This window comes from Mirounga leonina, unplaced genomic scaffold (assembly GCF_011800145.1).
Source record: "Mirounga leonina isolate KUSES-001 unplaced genomic scaffold, KU_Mleo_1.0 Mir_127, whole genome shotgun sequence".
Taxonomy (NCBI): Eukaryota; Metazoa; Chordata; class Mammalia; order Carnivora; family Phocidae; genus Mirounga; species Mirounga leonina.
Window position 1 is genome coordinate 50,984,970 of NW_023270316.1, and position 21,985 is coordinate 51,006,954.

At 43.9% G+C, this 21,985-nt stretch overlaps 1 protein-coding gene across 1 annotated transcript; it reads right to left on the reverse strand.

Moving 5' to 3' along the window:
* Positions 1–937: 937 nt before the first annotated feature.
* Positions 938–20,628, reverse strand: OLFM4 (olfactomedin 4). The gene is made up of 5 exons (XM_035003800.1): positions 20,443–20,628; positions 15,848–16,000; positions 9,777–9,989; positions 8,626–8,785; positions 938–1,740 (listed from the first exon to the last, which is right to left on the reverse strand). Exons 1-5 carry the CDS (start codon positions 20,626–20,628, stop codon positions 938–940), a joined length of 1,515 nt encoding a protein of 504 aa, XP_034859691.1.
* Positions 20,629–21,985: the final 1,357 nt, after the last annotated feature.

A 21,985-nucleotide genomic window follows, 5' to 3' on the forward strand; every position in this document is an offset into this window, starting at 1 on the left:
TATTTTATCTGCCATCTGATCTTCCTATGGTCTTAGAGTCCTGGAAGTGAAATTTCATGAAGAAACAAAACATGTGATTTTGTTTTTCTTATATCCATGCCATAAAAAAAAAAAAAAAAAAAAACAGTTACTTTTCATAAAAGCAGGAGGTAGGAAACAGGGAGAGCAGAGAATGGGGGTGGTGGAAATCGTTGGTAAGTCTGGTTCTGAGCTGCCTTTGGAATGAAGTCATGAGGCAGGAGGGTTTACTGACTCTTATATAGGTGGACAGAGGGAGCAAAGAAAAATCAAGTGCCTCACCTGTAGGCCCATTTGGGACCGATTTACAGTGGTACAATTTAATGCATAAAAGAGCCTTTCTTTAGAAAACTCAGAGCATTTTACAGATATAATAAAGCATGCTAAGTCTACTAATCTGCTACATATAAAACATTGTTTCAGGTGCTAGTAAGAAAAACAACGATGGAGATTTGATCCCTCGAGGAGCTCTGGGTATTAATCTGCCTAATTGAGCCCAGGTTTCTTTCAAGTATGGATGAATTAGTCTGGCTACATGGGGGAGAACTGGTCACTGAGACACGTTGGTACAAAGGATCCCCAAAAACCATGCAGAGTTCTCTTCAAGTTCCTTAATTTCCATATGCTGCCTGGACCACTGACACCTTCTGGGGACCCATAATGCCCCTAGACCTCCACAATCCCATCCACCCTGGAAGGACCTTCTTTCCAGTAGGGAAATACATCTCTGGAGGCAGACATCTTCCAAAAGAACTCATCAAATCAGGGCAAATATCCCAAGTCTCCAGCGTGATAGAACTATGCTCCTAAATATCACTACTAAGCAAACACACTTCCAAATCCCCCTGCAGATAGCTAAAGAAGTAGAAAAGACCATTTTTTTCAAAGAACATTCTCTGTCTCTCTCACCCTCACACGTTTACTTGGGTTCCTGGTTAAAGGTCAGATCATAATTCAGAAGGTAACCATCATTATAGACAAAAAGTTTCTGCTCAAAAGGGTGATAGTTAATGCTCTGCACTCCTTCCTGCATCTTCTGCATTGTGATGTCTAGTCTGCCCTCTTTCCCTGAGTTTGTGTCATAGTAGTAGAAAATCTCTTCTTCTTTGGTGTTCAGAGTGCGAGTGGCATACAGAACCCCACACACCATGAAGGCATTGGAAACAGATGGTTTATACTGCTTGGTGTACCAAGTGTTTAACACCACGAGTGTGGTGTCGTTGAGTTTACTAATCACCATGTTACCAGTGCTGGCTTCAGTTGAATAAATCACCCACAATCCATTCTCATCCACAGCCAAGTCAATATCTTGCCAACCAACATTAGCATATGAAAAGCGGTTATTATAGGCAGCATTAGGGAGAGTTTCAGTCACTTCAGCCCTGTTGTTACTCAGGTTAATTTTGGCAATGCTCCCAGTGTTGTACCAGTTGACATACATGTAGTTGTTATAAACTGCTGTACCACCACCTTGGCCATAGGCAATCCGATGATCTCGGGCATTTCTGTACAATAGCAAATCATCCAGTGTATGGTGGAGTCTGTAATATTCCAGAGTTCTCCCATCTGTATTCAAAGGTGCCACCCAATACAGCCCCCCTTCTGGATGCTGGGGAGAGTAATCCCGACCCCAGGCACCATACTTATAGGCAAACCCTCTCCAGTTGAGCTGAACTACAGCCGGCTTGCTGATATTCACCACACCGCCATGGCCACAGCTCCCTGTACAAACAAGAACATAAAAGGGCATTCTTAGAGAAAAATGAACGACAAGACACAAATGGTTTAATACCCTAAGAACCAAAGGAATCCATAAAGATTTGTCTTGTCAAGGTTCAGTGACGACAGTGGTTCTGACGGAGAAGAGCCAAAACCTTCTCGGTGTCAGTCTCAATGCAAACCCGCTGTGGGCTCTAGAGAAAACAACCTTCTGTTTCCATGAGTGGGCTTTCATTCTGGAAATGGGGATGCTTAGGCTGCCAAGAGCCACACTAAAAAGGTTTGAGGGCCCAGAAAGAGGAGAGGAGGACTTGGTGGATTTGATAGATTTTCTTCTATCAGAAAGCATTTTGCAAATTTTTTTTAAATTTCATTTTTCTGACAGAGAAATCAAGAAAGCAAGGTCATCCCAGACCCTATCTTTTTCCCATAAAGCCTTTTATTCCCCAGGATCAGGGACAATTGTGATGAAGGAGAAAACTGTCCTGGGCAAGTGTCCACGCCCTTCACCTTTCTGCCCCTCCCTCCCTGGAACCCCAAGTGCATATCCACACCAGGTACCAATGCTGCCCCAAGCCAATCTCAGAAGAGCAAGTTTTAAATATGGGATTTTAAAGATACAAAAAGATGGTCCTATCATGGTGGGATTTTAGCCTTGAGAAGGCATGGAAGTTATTTTAGGGCAATATTGCCTGCTCTGTGCCCAAAGCATAGCCCATGACCTAGAACACTTGGTGACCATCTTGCTATAGAGTAATAAAGTAGGTCTCGCTGTTCATATCACAATTTCTACTGGGCCATAGAATGCCAGACAAGTACTTCACCTTTCCCAATCGGACACTGCCATTACGATGTGTACAATCAAGTGGGACCAGACTCACTGGTCCACTGAATCCACCTTCCCTGTAACACCAGTGAACAACCCAGACTGGACAACTGGCCCTTCACACTGCACTCTGAAATGCCTGCCAACCCAAACCATTTATGAGCTACAAAAATAAAATAAAATTCCTCCAGGATTTTTATAATACCTATCCAGAGTTGAACACACATTTTCTGGGATCTTAATAAATAACCTTTACAAACGGGTAACATTGTTTCTTGGATGACAAAGAAAATTCAACTTCAAGTACATTTGAGGTCATTTTCCCTCATCCGACTGCCTGGAGCAGAGCAGGTGAGGGAAGGAGGAACAGAACCTGAATCACTCGATCTGGCTTTGAATGCTTGGAGGGAATCAGGGAGCCATGGAAAGCACATGATGTGAGCTGGAGCCAAAAGCAGAGCTCCAAAGAATTACCTGATTTATCATAGGGTGGTGGTGGGGGGCAGGAGGGAGGCTGGTTAAGGGGGAGCAAAGCTTTGCCTGTAAGTCTGTGCCTCTGACCAAGATGGAAAGACCCATTCCTCTCCTTGCTAAATGTCCCCCCCTTCTCCCCTCCTTATTCAAGGACTGCTCAGAGGTGAAACCATTACTAGAAACCCTGCTTTTATTTTTCCAATCTGCTGGGGCTTTTTGGTCCCAGAATTACATACGTGCTCCTTAAATGCTCTCATAAATCCGCAGTTGGTGGGAAAGCCAGCCAACCATACAACAGGTAGAGAAATGAAACCATTCTGTACCCAACCTCAAATAATTTTGCATATCATTAAGCAGAACACAGTCGCAGGTTTATTTTAATAATGCATGCACCATTTCATAAATAAAAAAGCAACGTGTGTTCAGCCAAGAGACTGCTCTCCACCAAAGAAATAATAAATAAAATTATAAATTATTATTTCTTCTCCGAAAAGTGATCTCTCAGATGAATGCTTGTTGGCTTTTGTTTATGAAACAATGCATGAATTATTAAAATAAAGTTAGTGGTGTGTTCAGTTTAATGATAACAAAAACTGTTTGAGTTTTCGAATGCTACAAACTGGATTTTCTAGTTAAAACATCTTCCCAAGAACTTATTTATTTAACTACATTTCACTCTGAGGAAATGAAAGAAAGTCACATTTTTCTGGCAGGTAGGAAGTCTTAGGAATTGTTTGCTTAATTGAATCTTGCTTTTCTGGAAAGAAAATATCCCAAACCAACAGCAACAAAATACTTAAGGGAAAGTTAGGATGCATACACGTATCCAAGCATTATCAAGGTGTTAAAGATCATAAACTGTTCTGTGTTGGATGTGGAAATCCTTAGATATAAAGGAACCAAAATAAACTCCTCTTAAATATGACTACTTGTACTATCATTAATAATAATAATAATGGCTCATCATTTTCCATGCGGACCAGGAAATTAAAAATTACACCTGGTACAAATACCAAAACTGTTGAAACCAGTCTCTGTTTGTCACTTCCCAACCGTTCCTAAACACTCTCCTGTCCTTTTTGTCATACCCCTCTTCTCCTCGATGTCCTTTGGGCCATTTTTAGGGCCCTGGCTATGGTCAAAGGAGGTGGAAAAGGAGAAGAGAACTGAGCATTATTGGCAATAACACAGATGTGGCTACAGCAATGACAGACCGGAGAAAAGGCCATGGCGGGCTTCCTCGACTCCTGGTGGCAAACTATCCTGGAAACAACACTGAAACTGACAGCCAGCTGGGTGCCCACTGCTCATCCAGCCCCGCCAGAGCCCCCACCCCCCTCACCCCATCTGTACCAAGCTTTCTCCCACCCCCCCTTATCTCATACGCTTTCCCCACCCCTTCCTTCATTTCAAGGTCTTAGGGGTACTCCATTCCCTTCCTCAGCCATCACAAGTTTACCCTGACAACCACCCATGCCCAACCATCATCCAAGAATGTAAGAGACCAATGAATCATTTTGCAATTTCTGGTAGAAAAGAACATGCCACAGAAACAAGAATAAAAGCACCCTTTCAGCTACCCCACAAGCAAGGAAGCCAAGATAGCCTGGTGTTAATCAGGTTGGTGAGTTGCTGGACCTTTCTTGTCCCTCTGGGAATCACAGGTGCACCTCTCTATCAGAGCATCTATGGAAGGCAGCCTGGTACAGTGAAAATATTGGCAGATAGATTCCAAGTCAAATCCTGACTCCAGTACTTACTGGCTGTGTAACCTTCTGAGCTTCACCTTCCTTATGTTAAAACAAACAAACAAACAAACAAACAAACAAACAAAAAACAAACTCCTAATACCTACTCTGTAGCACTGTTAAGAAGAGAGAGAAGGCATGTACAGTAATTCAATAAATGGTAACTAACAGCGTTATAATCACATCATGTTGGAATTGAAGGTTCACCTGCCTGTCTCCCTTCCTACAGAGTGGTTGCTGGAGGTTCCTGGAGCCATCCTGGTAACCCTGGTTCCCAGAACAGGACCAGCCATGCAGTGGTACCAAATCAGGATCGTGGAATAAGGGAAGGAAAGACTGATCAAATCTCCCAAACCCGGCTTACCTTATTTATAAAACCCTAGCCCTCTACTCTGCTACATATCTGAGTTTTTCAAAAAGCCTAGTATCCACTCCACAGAACATAATGCAAGGAACCCTCCACACAAGGGTATCCTTGGTTGGCAATCTCTTCACCACGCAATTCATTAGATGTTGCCATGGTATTCTGAAAATACCCTGGGAAACCATAAGGTAAGACTTTAACATACCCTGACTTGGCTTTTTTCAAGTTTCATGGTTGTATTTGTGCGTGTGATGTGGTAGAGAGTTTTTAATTTGCATCAACAAACGGGAATTCAAATTTGTATTGCCCAATTTTGAAGGATGGGTAAAAAAAGTTAGAAGCTAGGTGCCAAACTCCAGAATTATAACCCATAAAGATATTTTAGTTTATCTGATTAAAATTTTTACTACAAAAAAAAAGAAAGTCTCATGGTTAGCAGCATTTTTCTTAAGTCAAAGTCTATATGCAGAGGAAACTTAATCTGGGATCTATGAGTGCAATCTCCTACCTGGACAACTGAACTTTGAGCAAAGAGGAGAATACAATTCACTTGTGAGAATTAGGCAATCAACCTGGTCATAATCACAAAATGATGAAGACCAAATTGACTCTGAATTATTGGATATATACTACCCAACACTCTGCTTTTCCTAAGGCTTGGGATTTGGGCGGGTCATCCCATATCCTCCACCAACCATTTCCTGAGCACCTACTATGCGTCAGCACAGAACACGGCATCATTGCCAAGCACAACGGCGATCCACCCCTGAGCGAGTGCGTACATTTTGCCTATCTTCCATCATTTAGATTCAGGGGAGATCAGACAGAGTCAGTTGTTTTCAGGAAAAAAACAAGTTAATGAGCAGAAAGCCAATTATTTTAGATTAGAAAGTTCTACGAAATGAAGCAGAAAAGGATGCCATTTTCAGCATAAACCAAATATAAAGCATGTTTTATTGAACCCTAGCTACATGTGCTGGTTTGAAGATCAAGCTGACCACAGGGGTAGCACATTGCAACTGCAAGGGAGGGGCCCAGCAAACACAAAATTGCTTTAGAGCTGAGACTTGAATACAGCCTTTTGTTCTGTGCCTCTCTGCGGTGAAAGCAGACAGGCCAGATTTTAAGGTCGCATAATAGTGAGTAACTTTAATTAAAGTCTCCACAGGCTCACAACTTTGTGGTGTCTGGGGAGTTTCCAATTCTGCATTATCAACCAATCAAACAGAAAGAGAGCAAGTAAAAGGAAATTGATTTAAAAACATGACAAAAAGTCAGTTTAATATAAACATCATAAATATAATATGAACAAAGCTGGAGGAGGGCCAAGTGGCTTGGCTGGGATCCAGGTACAGCCAAGGTTGTGGGAAAGTGAGAGGAAATCTGGGTCCAATTTGCTTAAACAACACAGCTGGGCTGAGATGGCTTACAAAAGACTAAGTGTGAGGACCTAGGGGAAAGTTCTAGAAAAGGAATTCTAACAAAAATAATCCAACAGACTCATTTGTTTTCCTCCTTAGATATACCAAGCAGTGTACTTTGTCTCCCACTGCCATCCTTGAGTTACTGCCACCGGACACTCTAGGTCCTGCGATACCCACAGAGTAAGGGGCCCTGCCCGTCAGCTTCAGCTCTGCCATTAACTACCTGTGTGGCCTCAGGAAAAGCAGCATCCTCACTGCCTAAGTCCCCTCCTCCTGAGACACGATGGACCTGAGCCAGATGGCTCTGAGTGTCCCCTCCAGTTCTAAAATGTCCTTGCTCTAAGGAATGCAGAGAAAACTGTGCTTGAAATATCTATTCCATGAGGAAAATCTGCTGTGAAGAAAGAAAGAAAGAAAGAAAGAAAGAAAGAAAGAAGAAAGGAAGGAAGGAAGGAAGGAAGGAAGGAAGGAAGGAAGAAAGAAAGAAAGAAAGAAAGAAAGAAAGAAAGAAAGAAAGAAAGAAAGAAAGAAAGAAAGAAAGAAAGAAAGAAAGAAAGAAAGAAGAAAGGAAAGAAGGAAGAGAGGAAGGAAGGAAGAGAGGGAGGGAGCGAGGGAAGGAATGAAGCAAGCCTTGCTCAGGTGTTATCAGGGTTTGTCACTGCTTTGACCCCCATCCTCACGGAGCCCTGCGTGGCCCAGCAGAATGAGCTCACGTTTTCAACGCACACTGACACCACTGATCCCAGACCAAATTTAACCTTAGCTTGTAATGGAGGACGAGGCACGGCCTTTGTCCTGAACTACCTCTGTATGTCATACTATGACAGATTGCCAACAAAGAAGAGGGAAGGATGAGTCTGCTAACCACCACCAAGAGGCTTAGAACGATGGCAGTATCTAATTAAAGCCTTAAAGAAACCAGCTACACTGACAAGGATCCAGAAACACACAGCCTAAAAGGAATCAGGTTGTGGGAAGAGGAGTTAATGAGAATATCAAGAGCTGTATGATGGGATGAGAAGCCACAGGCCCTTTTCAGGTGGAGACGCGCACGAGCCGCAGAGAGCTGCCCTGTGCCAGAGACCTGAGAGGCTGAGCAGTGGGCTTTCGTTCACCTGGAGGGGTGTGCTGAAGCACCCGAGGAGCACTGCTTTTGTTCCCAGCAAGGTGTCCACTTCAGCTATCTTCATTAATAATAATAACAAATTCCAGTGCATAAGTGCCAGTCATAGAGCTCTGTGCTTCCCAAGGCTGGTTTCATTAACCCTCACGGCACCCCTGCAAGGTAGGTACTCTCCTCCCACTTTATCACTGCCGAGATTACGGATCTTTGGCTGTGGCCACATAGCTGGAAAGCTCAGGCCTTTGGGGTCCCAGAGCCATACTCCTGACCCCTACACTCCACTGCCTCCATCCCTGGAGGTATTATGGTGCACCCCCCTCTAGGCTATACCTTGCCCCAAGGATGACCTTTAGAGAGTGAGAGGCCATCCCTGCCCTCCAGGAACTCCCGTCCAGGAGGGATGGCAGGCCCAAGTCTTGGGCATGTGGGGCCATCCATTAATGCCTCCCTCAATCCCAAGACATGCTAAACAGCAGGTGCATTTAAGGAAAGCACAAAGGAAAAACAAAGAGATGGAAGCAGGGAGGGAAAGAGAGGAGGAGGGAAGGAAGATTCAAGCATAACCCAGCTCATCAGCCACAGGAGCCAATCAGCCCTTGCAATCCACAGGACGGCACAGATGCCATGCAGATTCCAGAAGCTTTCACCCAGCCCCCCTGACAACAACTCCATCACCACAGAGATGTTCTTTTTGTTAGCAAATGCAAAGGGGACACGTGTAATGCGTGGATCTTGTTTTAAGTCAACTCATCGTCGGTGCTTTTCCTCTATGCGCCCCAGAACGTGCTAGCAAGTAGAGCTACTAAGGGAGAGATTTCAAAGCACGGAAGAGGAAGCTCAGAGCCGCAACAATCCCATCTTCCTCTCCCCATCCTGCTCTCAGCTCCTACCTGGGCCTGGCTCAAGTGGTGAAAACACGGCATGCTTACCAGGGGCAAGAGGAGGTGGGGTGACAGGAACATTTTCACCTTTAGAGGCTTCGCATTCCTTTAGCCTGGTCTTCAGAGCCAGGATTTCTCGGCGAATGGTAAGGACATTGTTTTTGTCTAGCGTCTCCAGCTTCTCTACCAGGACAGTCATATTCCTTATCTAAGGAAATAAAAATTCAGAGTGACTTTGTAGTATCATGCAATTGCTTTCATAAACATTCCAGGGCTGAATTTGTCACTTAGTGAAACATTGCTAGAGAATATGCCCGAGATTCTTCTGAATGGTTTCACTTGGAAGAATACATTTTATGGTTTAGTGTGAATGCCTGTCACATCTCAGGCAAATGTGTGTGACAAGAAGAAAATGGCAAAGATTTTAACAGATTTAATAATAGAGCACAGGCTCAGTCTAAGCATCCACAAAGGTCCATTAAAGTTCATTTCCAATCACCTTCCCTTATAAACTTGTGTTTACTCATGTTGTATTATAATTAAGTTTCTAATGAACGGTGAGGACCAGAGAAAACTTAAAGTCTGACATATGTAACTAGAATTCTCAACTACAGCCCACGTCATGACCGTGCTAGTAAATTCATGTTGTTATGAATTACCCAACCATAACATTAATGTGATTGTCTTTATCCATAGAGGATAAAGGTTTCATTAAGACATACTCCCAAGAAACTCCTTTAAAGAGGGTTGCCAGTATGTGGAGAAGTGTTCCAAGAGGGATCAAGGATCACATGATCATTCAAAAGGAGAAACTGACCTAGCAAGTCCAAAATCAGGTAAATTGTGGCTTTCTAGTCCCACAAGCATAAATCCAGAACAGAGAAGGCACTTGATCTAACCTGGCCATGGAGTTGTTCAGATTCATAGCATCTCCTTTCTGGAGACGTTCAAAGGCCACTTGGTTCTGGGGCAGGACCACCGGAGACACCTGCTCCTCAATGAACATGTCCCCACTGCGCTGAACTTACTGGTCAAAGACAGATGTCCACGGAAAGCAGAACATGGGACATGCCATGTGACCATGCGGCCATACGAGAGTGCAGAATTGGAAGCTGGAAGAGACCCGTAGCCTGGTCCTGGCACCTGCCCGCCGAGGAGAAGTTCTTAGTAAAGCTCTCAGAAACGAGCTCATGCCTTACCTCCACTTCCAGCTGGTCCACAATTGTTGTGCTTCCGACGACACTGCCCTTCAGCTGTGTGATCAGTTTCTCCATCTCCTTCACTTCTATCTTGATCAGCTCAAAGTCCAATTCAGTGTAAGAAATGGTATCCTTTTCCATGATCTCTACTCGGACGGTTAGGTTGAAGAGCTTCTTTTCATACACACTGATTAATTGGACATACTCCCTCACCTGAAAGGGAATCAAAAAGCTTAAGTCAATTCCCAAAGTAATACCATGCAGTCTTCCTCCATGACCAAGCCCTTGGGAACTGTTTGATTGCTGTCAATCTTTTTTTTTTATTTTTTGGTAAAGAAATGGATCAAAAATATATTTGAGTAGTTTTTTTTAATCTATCTAAGTGCAAACTAAAAAAAGAAACTAAAACATGGGGTGGATTTTGCACTTGCCTAGACTAAAAATAATTTTGCTTCAGAGTCATCATGCACAAGTATATTTTAATTTCCATTTTAATGTTTGAAGATATTAGGTCTCCAAACTAAATCGGGTTGACCCAGGCCCTCAATGCACACACCATGTCTAAATCAGGGTTTCCCAGCCTCAGCATTATTGATATTTTAAGCTAGAGCATTCTCTCGGGGGGGGGGGGGGGGGGCTTTTTTGTGTATTATAGGATGTTTACCAGCATCCCTGGCCTCTAGATACCAAAAGCACCCATAGATCGTTCAGCTGTGTCAACCAAATATGCCCCAGACATTGTTAATGTTCCCTGAGGGCAAAATCACCACCACCACCACCCTCCCTCCATTTAGAAACACTGCTTTAAATCTAACTCTTTTCTAGAAGTGGGAGAAATGCACTAAGGAGAATTCCTTCTCTGATTGCCACATGCATTGCGTTTTGGGCCCCTCCACCTTTCACAAAGTGGCATAAAGACCCAACTTTATTACACAATATGTGAGTGTATATGCAACTGTCAAGTGCACATTTCATTAAGAGCACCCACATTTATTCCAAGAACTGATTATTGCAATCAGACCTTTACGCGTTTGTTGCATATATTTGAATGTCTGATCATTAAGTTAAAATACTTGCAAAAATTCCCTTGGTGGTTTAGTGTATAATTGGAATTTCCAAATGGATATTTCAATAAACACATTTGGTGGTTCTTTTTTGTATCTGATCTCGAAAAGAAATGCCATGGCTTTTTTAAGGACCTGCTCATTAAAAGTTGCTAGTTTTACATTCTTTTTAAAAATTCGAACATAAGTGATACTTTTCCCCAAACCGTGCTAATGTCAAGTAGCTGATCCATGGGGCCTGGATGAATTCAGAGCCAGATGTTAGCCTATAATCCTCCTAATACCAAAGGCAGCCCTAACTTCTGTTGTTTTAGCCCTTCCACTTAACCCCACTGTGCAAATTAGAGCAGACTCATAGGCCACAGACCTCAAGGGCTAGGGCTTCAGGCAAAGAGGATTTTAATGAAAGTTGAAAATGCAGCCCTTGGCACTGGGAGTGTATCTCCTCAGGCAACTGATGCTCACTGCCATCAGCCGTGCCATCACTCGGAGGCTGATAAAGCTGGTGACATTTTGGTGGATAAGGAGGTTAGAAAAATATATATAAATGACCTAATGAGTCCTCCTCTCAAAAGTATAAACACAAATATAAGGTAGCCAGGTTTTAATTTCTACAAAAATCAAGCGTAAAACCTTGCCTGTGGTAAAAATAATAATAATAATAATAATAATAATAATAATAATAGTAATAATAATAAAGTGCCAATCCATTGCAGAAATGGAAGTTTGAGAAATGAGTATTCTTGTTGGCATTTGGCCTTGCCAGCTCTTGGAACACATGAAACACCCTCTGCTTCCCTGGAACATGCTGGTGGCACATCGCAGCTGTTATTCTACAGAAATGAGTGATCCAACTGTCATCTCTGCTAAATAAAATGTGGCTCTCCCAGATTCTCACTGAAAACCAAGGCATAGCCTAGAGTCTGCTACAAAATGAGGTCTCTAAAGATCTGTATGGGGTTGGGGCACCTGGGTGGCTCAGATGGTTAAGCGTCTGCCTTCGGCTCAGGTCATGGTCCCAGGGTCCTGGGATCCAGCCCCGCGTCGGGCTCCCTGCTGAGCAGGGAGCCTGCTTCTCCCTCTCCCTCTACCTGCCGCTTCCCAGGCTTGTGCTCTCTCTCTCTCTGTCAAAAATAAAAAATAAAAATCTTAAAAAAAAAAAGATCTGTTTGGGGAAAATCTGAGGTTCTTTCAGCAGACATTTAAAGGAAAGTTCAGTGATGTTCAGGAAAACCAGAATCTTCCATGGAGTTCTAAGAAGGCAGGAGGGAGGGGCTCCTGGGTGGCTTGGTCAGTTCAGCGTCCCCTTTTTAATTTCGGCTCAGGTCATGACCTCAGGGTCGTGAGATTGAGCCCCTGTGCTGGGCTCTGCGCTGAGCATGGAGCCTGAGAGCCTGCTTGAGATTCTCTCTCCTCCTCTCCTTCTGCCTCTTCCTCCCCACTTCCCCGCTCGTGCATGCGCACACACTCTCTCTCTAGAAAAAAAAAAAGGCAGGAGGGAATTTGAGGACTTTACCAACTTAAGTAGATTGTTCGGTTCTCTAGTGTTGAGAACGGGCAATTCTGAGAACATCTAGCTCTCCCAGAAGTGCAACATCAGCAGAAACAGCCTGACTTGCCCAGAGATGTGCAGCAAGAATATGGGTGTAGCCCTAAGGGGACACCTCCCTGTGTCAACATCTTTACCACAAGCTCCTCATCACTACAAGTTTGAGCTTTAAAAGACTCGTCTATGCTTGCCTTCCAACCACCAACCTAACATTCAGAATTTCCTTTTTTGTTTGTTTGTTTGTGATGCACATACTACTTCATTGGTGGGTTCTAAGAATCAAAGTTTGTTTAGGGGTTCACTGTGGGGTACTTGTCATTGTTCCGCACAGTAAATGTAGTCTTGTAATAGATAGGGGTGCAGTGCAGCCGGCTATTAGACTAAAGAATCTGGCTCATGCTTCTGCCTCAAAACCTGTGATCATTATTATGGCCAGATTATTTGAAATAAATAAATGTACTCTGCAACATAACTGTTACTTTAATATATTTAACAAGATTAGTTGAGCTTGAATTGACAGTGAAGACATATGAAATACTTTGGAGCTGGATCCACCTAAACTCAAATCCGCCTTCAGTACTTAGGAGGCAAATCACTTAATTTCTCTAAGCCTTAGTCCCCTCATATAAACTGGGGGTAATGATATCAAGCTTACAAGATTATTGGAAAGACTAGAGATAATGCATATTAAGTGCCTCACTTAGGGGCTCCTGGCTGGCTTAGTGAGTAGAGCATGTGACTTTTGATCTCGGGGTTGTAAGTTCGAGCCCCACATCGGGTATAGAGATTACTTAAAAATAATAAAATCTTAAAAAAAAAAAAAAGTGCCTCACTTACTGGATGTCTATAAACTGCCTGCAATTATTAGAGAAACAGTGATTTCAGGGTTTTTTTTCAATCTGACCTTTTAATTTATTATATTTCACTGCACAAAACATTGTTTAATCAATGTTGTTTGTTTAGAAGTTGCCTGAATGTCTCCCCGACTGCCTCAACCTTCTCGTGCATGAGGATCTATTAGCAAATGTGTCCTATTAAATAACTTGCCCCAAAGACCGCAGAAAGAAAATCCTGAGCTGCCTTTTGTGTCGTCCTCTCTTGAGTGTGGTCACAAGAGGACATATCATAAACAACAGAAAAGTATAAAATGCTTTCAGCATCTTATGCAGAGGCAGCTCCCTGTCTTCCCTGTGTACTGACAGATAATGAATCAATGCAAAGCAGTCCAAACCCTCTTCTGGCAGCCTGTCCAATCAGGCATCCCCCCCCAGGCCTCCAGATAAACGGTGATTTCCAAGACAACTTAGGGACAGCTATAATCATTCACCTGAAAATTCAAAAGCCCTCAGCTGAAGAGATAACTCTGGACTGAAGGCATGCCTGACTTCCCGCATCTCTTCTTGGAGGCTGATAACAGCATGGCCGGGAGAAAAGGAACTGGGATGATTCTGAAGACCCAAATTCCTGCCCTGGCTCACCCAGCCAAGAGAGGAATGACCTGTCCATTGATGTCTCTTGACCTTTATGAACCTCCATTTTTCCATCCCTAAGATGGGAAGAACACTGGCCTATCTGCCTTAAAGAGTCGCTTGAGAGTAGAACAGACCCAGAGGCATTTAGAAAAGCACAAAAGGAAGCTGTTCTTGCTGTTGTTATTATCATCTGTCACGCAGAATTTATGATGCAAATCTCAACGGGCAGGTCAATTCCTTTCTTTGGCCTCAATCGCAGATTTCTTGAGGAACAGCTACTCATGCTTTCAGAACTAAAAGTTCTCCCACCTACTCCACACTTTCTCCCTGCCAATTATTAGCAAGGCAGATGCCACCTGCCCTCTTTACAGAATTGGAATGAAATGTCCCGCACTCTCCACCCTGGCAAGCTGCACACTTCCCCAAAACAGCATGGGGTTTCAAAATGCCCTTCACACTCCTGCCAGCAAAGAAAGCATGCAAATCAGTTGCTTCCACTATTTCAAAGCAAATGACTCTAACTGAAAAGATCTTTACTTAGGATTTTCCTCCACTTGTTATGTTTTCATGCATAACTTCTTATCTGTACTTGATTATGCTGGAATAAGGCTATGAATATTAATGGTTGGAATTTATAATTTAGCGCTGTGCCTTTTCTGCTGATTAATTCAAGGACATTTTATTTCTTAAGAAGCTAGGTTCCTAGTGTAGTCAAACACATTTTCCTGGACATTCATTTAAACATAGAATATTTATCTACCAATTCAGGTTGAAAGCAGGGTCTCAGCCTCATCATAATTTTTGTCTTAAAGGATAACTGTGCTGGATGTTGAGGTAGCTAAGTTTAAATTTCTCAGGAAAACTTATTTGGAATCTTGTAGGAAAGCCAGAGCTCCTTGTAGATTAATGGAGCTGTAGTAAATAATGCATAATGTGATTATAGCCTAGCTTGGACTTCACCTGTGCAGAAAATAGGAGCCTTTCTAATTGATTTTTAACTTGGCTAAAAATGGAGAAGGGGTCAAAACTGGAATGCCAGGTCACATTGCTCCAGCGGGCTAGAAAGGCAAACCTTGTGGGATGACTTCCTCTGGCTGGAGAAAAGCCTGAATCAGGGGGTTGGAAGCGGGGTCTTTACCAAGGCGGCATGACCTATTAGAATTGATTCAAATTCCCAGCAAAGCCTTCCGTTTCGGTCTAATGCTAGACATGTCTAATGTAATGTTCCTGCTGAGACAACAGAGGATAACACACGAGAGAGAGAATGAGAGAGAGACACACAGAGACAGAGAGAGTTAGAGGGAGAGACAGAGGGAGGGAGGTGGGGGAGGGAGAGAAGAAAGTAAACTGGAAAAAGAAAATCAGAGGAAGAGAAAGGAAAAGAGGGAGAAAGACAGGAAGAGGACAAGCTTCCAAGAGGGGAAGAGGAGAAGGAAGAGGCAAAGAAGGAGGTGGGGCTTTCCAAAAGTAAGGAAAGATTAATTAAAAAAAAAAAATAGGAAGGAAAGGGAGAAAGATTAGAAGGGATGGACAAGGGAAGGGGGGGTGAACAGGAATAGGAAGGAAAAGTGAAGGAGAAGGAAGAGAGAACAGAGGAGAGAGGAGAGGAAAGACAAGGCAAAGCTGGAAGAAAGAGGAGGAAGAAGACCAAAAGGAGAAGAAACAACAGAACCAAAACCAAATAAAAATTGCAGGGTTGGGTTTAGCAGGGGGAAGCTCAGGGCTTCCTTCCAATCACACGTGCACAGTATTGAAGTGAGTTTATGCGTGGCATGCACCATCTCTATCCCATTTTCTTCCCATGCCCTCATTTTTCCTGCTATAAAGAGCTCCACAGGTGTACTGTAAAAACAAATGCTAATATCTCCACAGGATGCAAGCATGGTGGCTTTGACACAACGAAGGTTGCTTATCAAATCCTGAATAAAAAGGGGTGGTTTGTTCCTATCAAGATTTGGTTGGAAAAGGAAGAAAAGCAATGCTTACTTTAGAAAGCTCTTTCTCGAACTTCTGGGAGAGAATGTGAGCCGTGACTTCCAAGTGTTCCACTCTCTGCACAGGAAAGGTGGTGTCCGGGAGGATGACAGAGCACTGGCAGGTACCGTGGTCATCCTCGAATCCAGTGAAATTGGAAAGCGACTGAAATAAAAATAAGTTCAACATCAGTAATAAGCTGGGAAATTAGCTTTTTGGTAACTGGAGTGACAGAAATTGGCCTGTCAAGAGTGCTCAGAGGCAAGCAAGTGGAGTCCAATACATAAATGAATAGAATCAGCCTGGGTGATGCAGTCGGTTAAGCGCCTGCCTCTTGATTTCGGCTCAGGTCCTGATCGCAGGGTCCTGATCTCAGGGTCGTGAGATCGAGCCCCGCTGGGCTCATGCTCAGTGGGGAGTCTGCTTGAGATTCTCTCTCTCCCTCTCCCTTTGCCCCTCTCCCCACTCACACTCACTCTCTAAAATAAATAAATCTTGAATGAATGAATGAATGAATGAATGAATGAAGCGGATCAGAGACACAAGCTAAAACTGCCATGTTTCCCAGACAGTGATTACACTCAGTTCAGCCACATCTCCACCAGCCAGGCCAAACCATTGTCAGACACCTTTACCTAAAGGAAGATTCTCCTTTCTTGAGGAGGCTTCAGGGAAATTATTACTGTTCCCATGTAAGGAAAGGGAAAGAAAGAAGTGATGGGCATCCTAAGTTTGAATTCCAATTCTACCACTTCTCTATAAGCCTTGCTTTCCTCACCTGTCTAATAGAGATAACCCACTTCAGAGGGTCATCCCCAAGAGTAACTACGTAATGTAAACCAAGTCCCTGGCATGTGGTCGGTGGTCAGTAGATGTCACTTTCCCTTTTCTTCCATGCACTCATTTTCTTTACCCCAACCCCAACCCAATGCCTTCCAAAGGATGGAACGGGAAAACCATCATGGGTATGGGTTACAGGGAAAAAACACAGTGCAAATTCACATCCTCTCTTCACCCAGGAAATTGTATAATTAACATTCTTCAAAATGGAAACAAACCAGCCATTTTTAAAAGACGGAATAATGTAGGAGTTTGAAGGTTTTGTGCAAAAAAGAATTTTTTTTAAGTTTTCCAGCTTACCACTTGCAGAAAAGTCATTTTAAAATATTTGATGTTTCTTTAAGATATTCAGGCTCACACTTTGGTGCCACTGCATATTTTAAAATGACAGGTTTGAAAGATCCTGTTTTTCCTTTGTCCCCTTTGAACTTCCCCAAGGGGATCCCAGCACAATTAACATTTTTTTATTACTACTGTTGCCTTCCAGAGGAACTCTTGGCAGCCAACTGGCTGAGCTTTACAATGATCTCATCTGATGGTCAGCCCAAAGCTCACCTGTGGAACATCAGACTGAAATGTCTCTGAAACTACCAAGGGCAGAGCAATGGCTTGCAGAATTTGCAGATACAGGCCACACCTCTCAAAGTTTAGGAGGTCAACTGGCCGCAGCTGAGATTGTGTGCTCTGTGCACTTAGTATCTATCAACCTCCATGATTTCCAAACAAGCTGGACCTAGATGCTTCTATAATCAAGATGTATTCTGGCAGTGACCTCTGGACCAATTAATTCAGGCTTTTTTGCAACTAAATTGCTTGTCAATTTAACCTAATCTTCTTTAAGATGAGCAAACACATACACACACACAATGTTTATATATATAGATGCCAGATAAATTCTTGACATTGGTCTCAATTTTCTTTGCCAATCACATCCCACACCTGGGGAGTAAGGAGGAGAGACGAGCAGGTTTATGCTGAACACAGGGGCTGGGAAGGGGTTAAGGTAAGGGTCTTTGCCAGGGATGAAGAAGGCCTGGACAAGCTACACCAGAAGTCTCTCAGAGAGACCAGCTTCCCTTGGAACCAGGTTTATCACTCCCACCGAAGCTAGAAAGACTCCCTCCCATTCAAGCATGCCAAGGCTTGTACAGGAGGACCAATGTATTGTGGACTTTAAAAAAAAAACAGCTTATTATAACAACTGTCTACCCTCAAAAAATATCTTGCATTGCATTTTGACAAGGGGAGGTTAATTAGCTGCATAAGACAGGGTTGAACCATACTGAGAGTTCACTGAAAAGCTCTGTCAAATCAGAAAATAGTGGAGATCATCAACTAGATGATGATCTACTAGACAATCAACTAGAAACCACCAGCTAACAACTTTTAGTCCTGAAGTTCACCTGAAAGGCAGGCAAATAATTATGAACCTGCTGACAGCCATTCCACTGTCTTCTACTGAACATCTCTGTCCCAGCACCGTGGACTCCCCAGCTTCCAACCTGCTTATCATCAGCCCAGCGTGCACAGCTGACATCAAAATGGTCCATAAGTTTGATCAGTGTCTCCCATTAGAGATATTTCTGCTCCTCATATTCAAAGACAATGAAGCTAATGGTGATGGGTCTCTCTCTTTGCAGTGAATGTTTAAACTCTATGTGAGTGTAACAAGAGGAATGGGAGACACAGACATGTGCTTGTCCCCTTGGCCTTTGAGAGGGTCTGCAATCTCCCTTGTGAGGGACAAATAGGATCCTCAGTACCTTACAAGACACCTCACACTGATGGGGTCTCACACAGCATGTGTTCAATTAACATTTACTGGTGTCTACAGCTTGCCAGGCTGTGGTGTTAGGGAGACAAATACGACCCAATTCCTGCCCAGTGAATCAGGCCCATTGTCATGAGAGAGGTTTCGTGTCCTTTTTTTTCAACAAACCCAAGCCCCTTAGCCTGATGACAAAAGCACACGACTCCATGTTCCGACTCTGCCAGTCACTGTGTGGAACAAAGCATGGCGCCCTCTCTTGTCTGTGAATTGAGGACCCTGAGAGCGGCTCCTTCTTTGGAGGGAGCCACCCAAGGCACGCGGAGTGCTCAGAGCGCTAGAGCTGAAGGTGTGACTCACATTTGTGATTTAAGGTCGCAATTGGCTCTAATTAGCAGCCAGGTCTAAGTGCCTGTAAAGATTCAAGGCATAAAATAATGGTACTCAACATTTTCAAAGTACAGAAAATGATACGTTTGGAACTTGCTCAATGACAGTTATAAAGGGGTTTTCCACCACTTTCCAAAGAGCTCATCAAGCTGACAGCCAGCCCTAGGAAATTGGGTTTATAGTAGAAGTGACACCTAGCCTGCTATAAAAAAGAAGTTTGGGTAGTGATACTGACTACCAGAGGGAGATAAGTAAACCAGGAAGGAAATTAAAACCTCTAAGTGCAATTTAACTACCATTCCTTATCTACTTTAAAACAGTTATCTTTTTTATCAGACAACAGGCATATTGGATTTCTCTGTTTCTTGACCTATACTTTATTTTCTGTTATTTTAACTGATCATCTTACCCAAATGCTGGTTTCTGATTGGTGATGAAGCTTCAAAATAAATTATTTATTGTTAACCTCTTTCTTCAATGTTAACCAGTTCTAATTGTCCCCAGAAGTTACTTAGTATCATGGAATAAAATAATGCATCTGATTTATGACTACAAAGACTATCAGCATATTTATGATTCCCAAAACCATTCTCCTCTTAAAAATAAGTTTCATCTATACTCCCCCAAAATATAGAAAGCTGCCTAGGGAGAGATGGGGAAGAGGATGGGCAGACTAAGTCTGAGTTACATAATCTGCTGGCTTAGTGACTTTAAGCCAATGACGTCATCTCTCTTAAGCCTCTGTTTCCACATCTCTAAATGGGACCATTAATTTTACCAACCTCTGAGCGTTAAATAAGATAACACATATTATGTACTTAAGCGAGCCCTGTCATTTATTAGGCACTCAATGAACATTGTTGTGGCAGTTTCTATCTGGGCCCTATCCAAACCATTCGTTAATCAACAAGTTTCCATTGCCTACATTGGCAAAATGGAAACTAGAGAAAAGCCTTTTCCTCCCCTTTTCCCAATGGCCCTTCCATTCAGATGGGAGCATGTAAGCAGCAACCTGACCTGTGAATAAAGGTCACAGAAGCACACAGGGACAGCCTCTGGGAGAGTTAAGACTCCTCCACCCCAAGGCACACTATAGCAAGGAAAGCCTGGGTTTTACAGAGCAGGGCTCCTACAGAGAGGCCCAGAGCCCACGTGGGCAGAGCTGGAGTGAGGATATGCTTCCTGACCCGTAATGTCTCATATCCTCCCTGCTCTTCTCAGCTCCTCAAAGGAGATACAAAGAGGACTCAGCTCCCAAGGAACAAGGCTCAGGACGCGGCCCAGTAATGCGGCCTAAGAGTTCTCATCTGGGATAGAACCTGGACATCTCGACTTTTAGAGTCCCCCTCCCACCCTCACCTCCTACCCCGAATCCAAAGTACAGCCAAGTTTGAGAACCTCTTTCAAGTTTCGATTCTTTCCCTAAAGCCTCCAGTGGAAGAACCAAGATGTCGTCTCCCTTGCAAACAATTTAATTATTTTATCCAGGTTTTAATTCATTTCTGGGGTGCCTACAGTTAACAAAGGGAGCTGTAACTCTTCTAGAGCGCTCCCCAAAAAGTGAGAGGAAGGAAATGAACAGAGCGCTCAGACTGTGGGGCCTTCTCACCTGAGTCACGGAGCCAGGGCTGGGACCAAAGCTGTTGTTGGAGCTGGAGCCAGGGATGAAGCTGGAGCTCAACACAGGGTCAGGGAAAGAGCTGGAGGGGGTGCTGAGGATCAGGGCCTCCAAATCCCCTGTGGCCTGGCCAAGGAGGCACGGAAGGGCGAGGAGGCAGAGGAGGCCTGATGTCATCTTGTGCTCTCAGCCCAAGCCACTGGCTTCTGCCCAGAGCCCAGGCGCTTCTTATAGCGCCCAGTGGGGATTTCCCCACATCCAGTCTGTGGGAAGAGGAAGCCACCAGGGAGCCTGTGACCACCCCAGAAGGGCCAGGACACCCAGGAACCTTGTCACCGAGGCCTACCCTGCTAGCTCTTCTTTGATCGTGATATCTCCTGCCAAATATTAACTCAAAGGCGTTTTGTGACGCCCAGTATCTGGTTCCCAACTTGTTACTTCCTTGAAAGAGATGGGTTCAAAGCAATCTTTGTGGTGAAACAGAGCTTGGAGGTCCCAGGAGGGAAAAGCAAGCCTCAGTCCCTCGCCCAGAAGCCGTTTCCAGTTGTTCCCCTGGCCCCCACCCCCACCACCCATCTTACTGAATGACGCTTTCCAGAGAAAGTTAGGGAACTTGGTTTAGAGGCTGTGGATCTCCCCAGGGGGACTCCCTCTCTAGCTGCTACTCCCCAGGTTGTCTCTGACTGCCCCCTTACAGAGTCTGCTTCTGGACAATTTTTTCCCAACAACCTCCCACTGAGGGAGAGACCAGCAGTGTTTTCACCCTGGATGCTCAGTGAGGGCTCCACACTACTGAGCACTTACCACGGTGAGCTCGATGAATGAGAAAGAATCCAAACAGGAGGCTGCCCAGACCGGTCAAGGGGGTGCGTGGTGAGCAGTTTCTCCAGAAAGCTCTATCTGACTGACCTCCATTGGTCCAGACCTTCTTGTGAGCTGGTCAAGGCATGTTCATCATGAAACTGAGAAAGAGGGATGCATCTTGAGGCCCCATTTGGAAAATCTGCCTTCTTCCTTGTAAAGTAAAAAAGTGTGGGCCTGAATATTAAAAACCAGCTTTCTGGGGCGCCTGGGTGGCTCAGTTCGTTAAGCGTCTGCCTTCGGCTCGGGTCGTGATCCCAGGATCCTGGGATTGAGCCCTGCATCAGGCTCCCTGATCTGCGGGAAGCCTGCTTCTCCCTCTCCCACTCCCCCTGCTTGTGTTCCCTCTCTCACTGTGTCTCTGTCAAATAAATGAAATCTTTAAAATAAAATAAAATAAAATAAAAACCAGCGTTCTCACTCATTAGTTTGTGGCCTTAGGCAAATCACTTAGCCCCTCTAGTGTTGTAACAATCCCTAACTTGTTAGAATTAAATGAAATATTATATGAAGTTGCTTCTAAGTTTTGAAACACTATACAAATGTCAGATTTTATGTTTTTTGGTTTTATCTTTAATTTCCTAAAAGCTGGCTTGGTATGTAAGATTATTGGGTTCACAGCAGGGAAGGAAGGCCCCTGCCCCACTTCCTTCCCCACCCTGCCACAGGAATG

What these genes read in the sequence shown, in the direction of transcription:
- OLFM4 (XM_035003800.1), bottom strand. Translation starts at nt 20,628, where the DNA reads ATGACATCAGGCCTCCTCTGCCTCCTCGCCCTTCCGTGCCTCCTTGGC. An exon ending in TGGACCAGCTGGAAGTGGAG is followed by an intron (nt 8,786 to 9,776) that starts GTAAGGCATGAG and finishes TTATTTCCTTAG; the next exon opens with ATAAGGAATATGACTGTCCT. An exon ending in CCCACCTCCTCTTGCCCCTG is followed by an intron (nt 1,741 to 8,625) that starts GTAAGCATGCCG and finishes TTGTTTGTACAG; the next exon opens with GGAGCTGTGGCCATGGCGGT.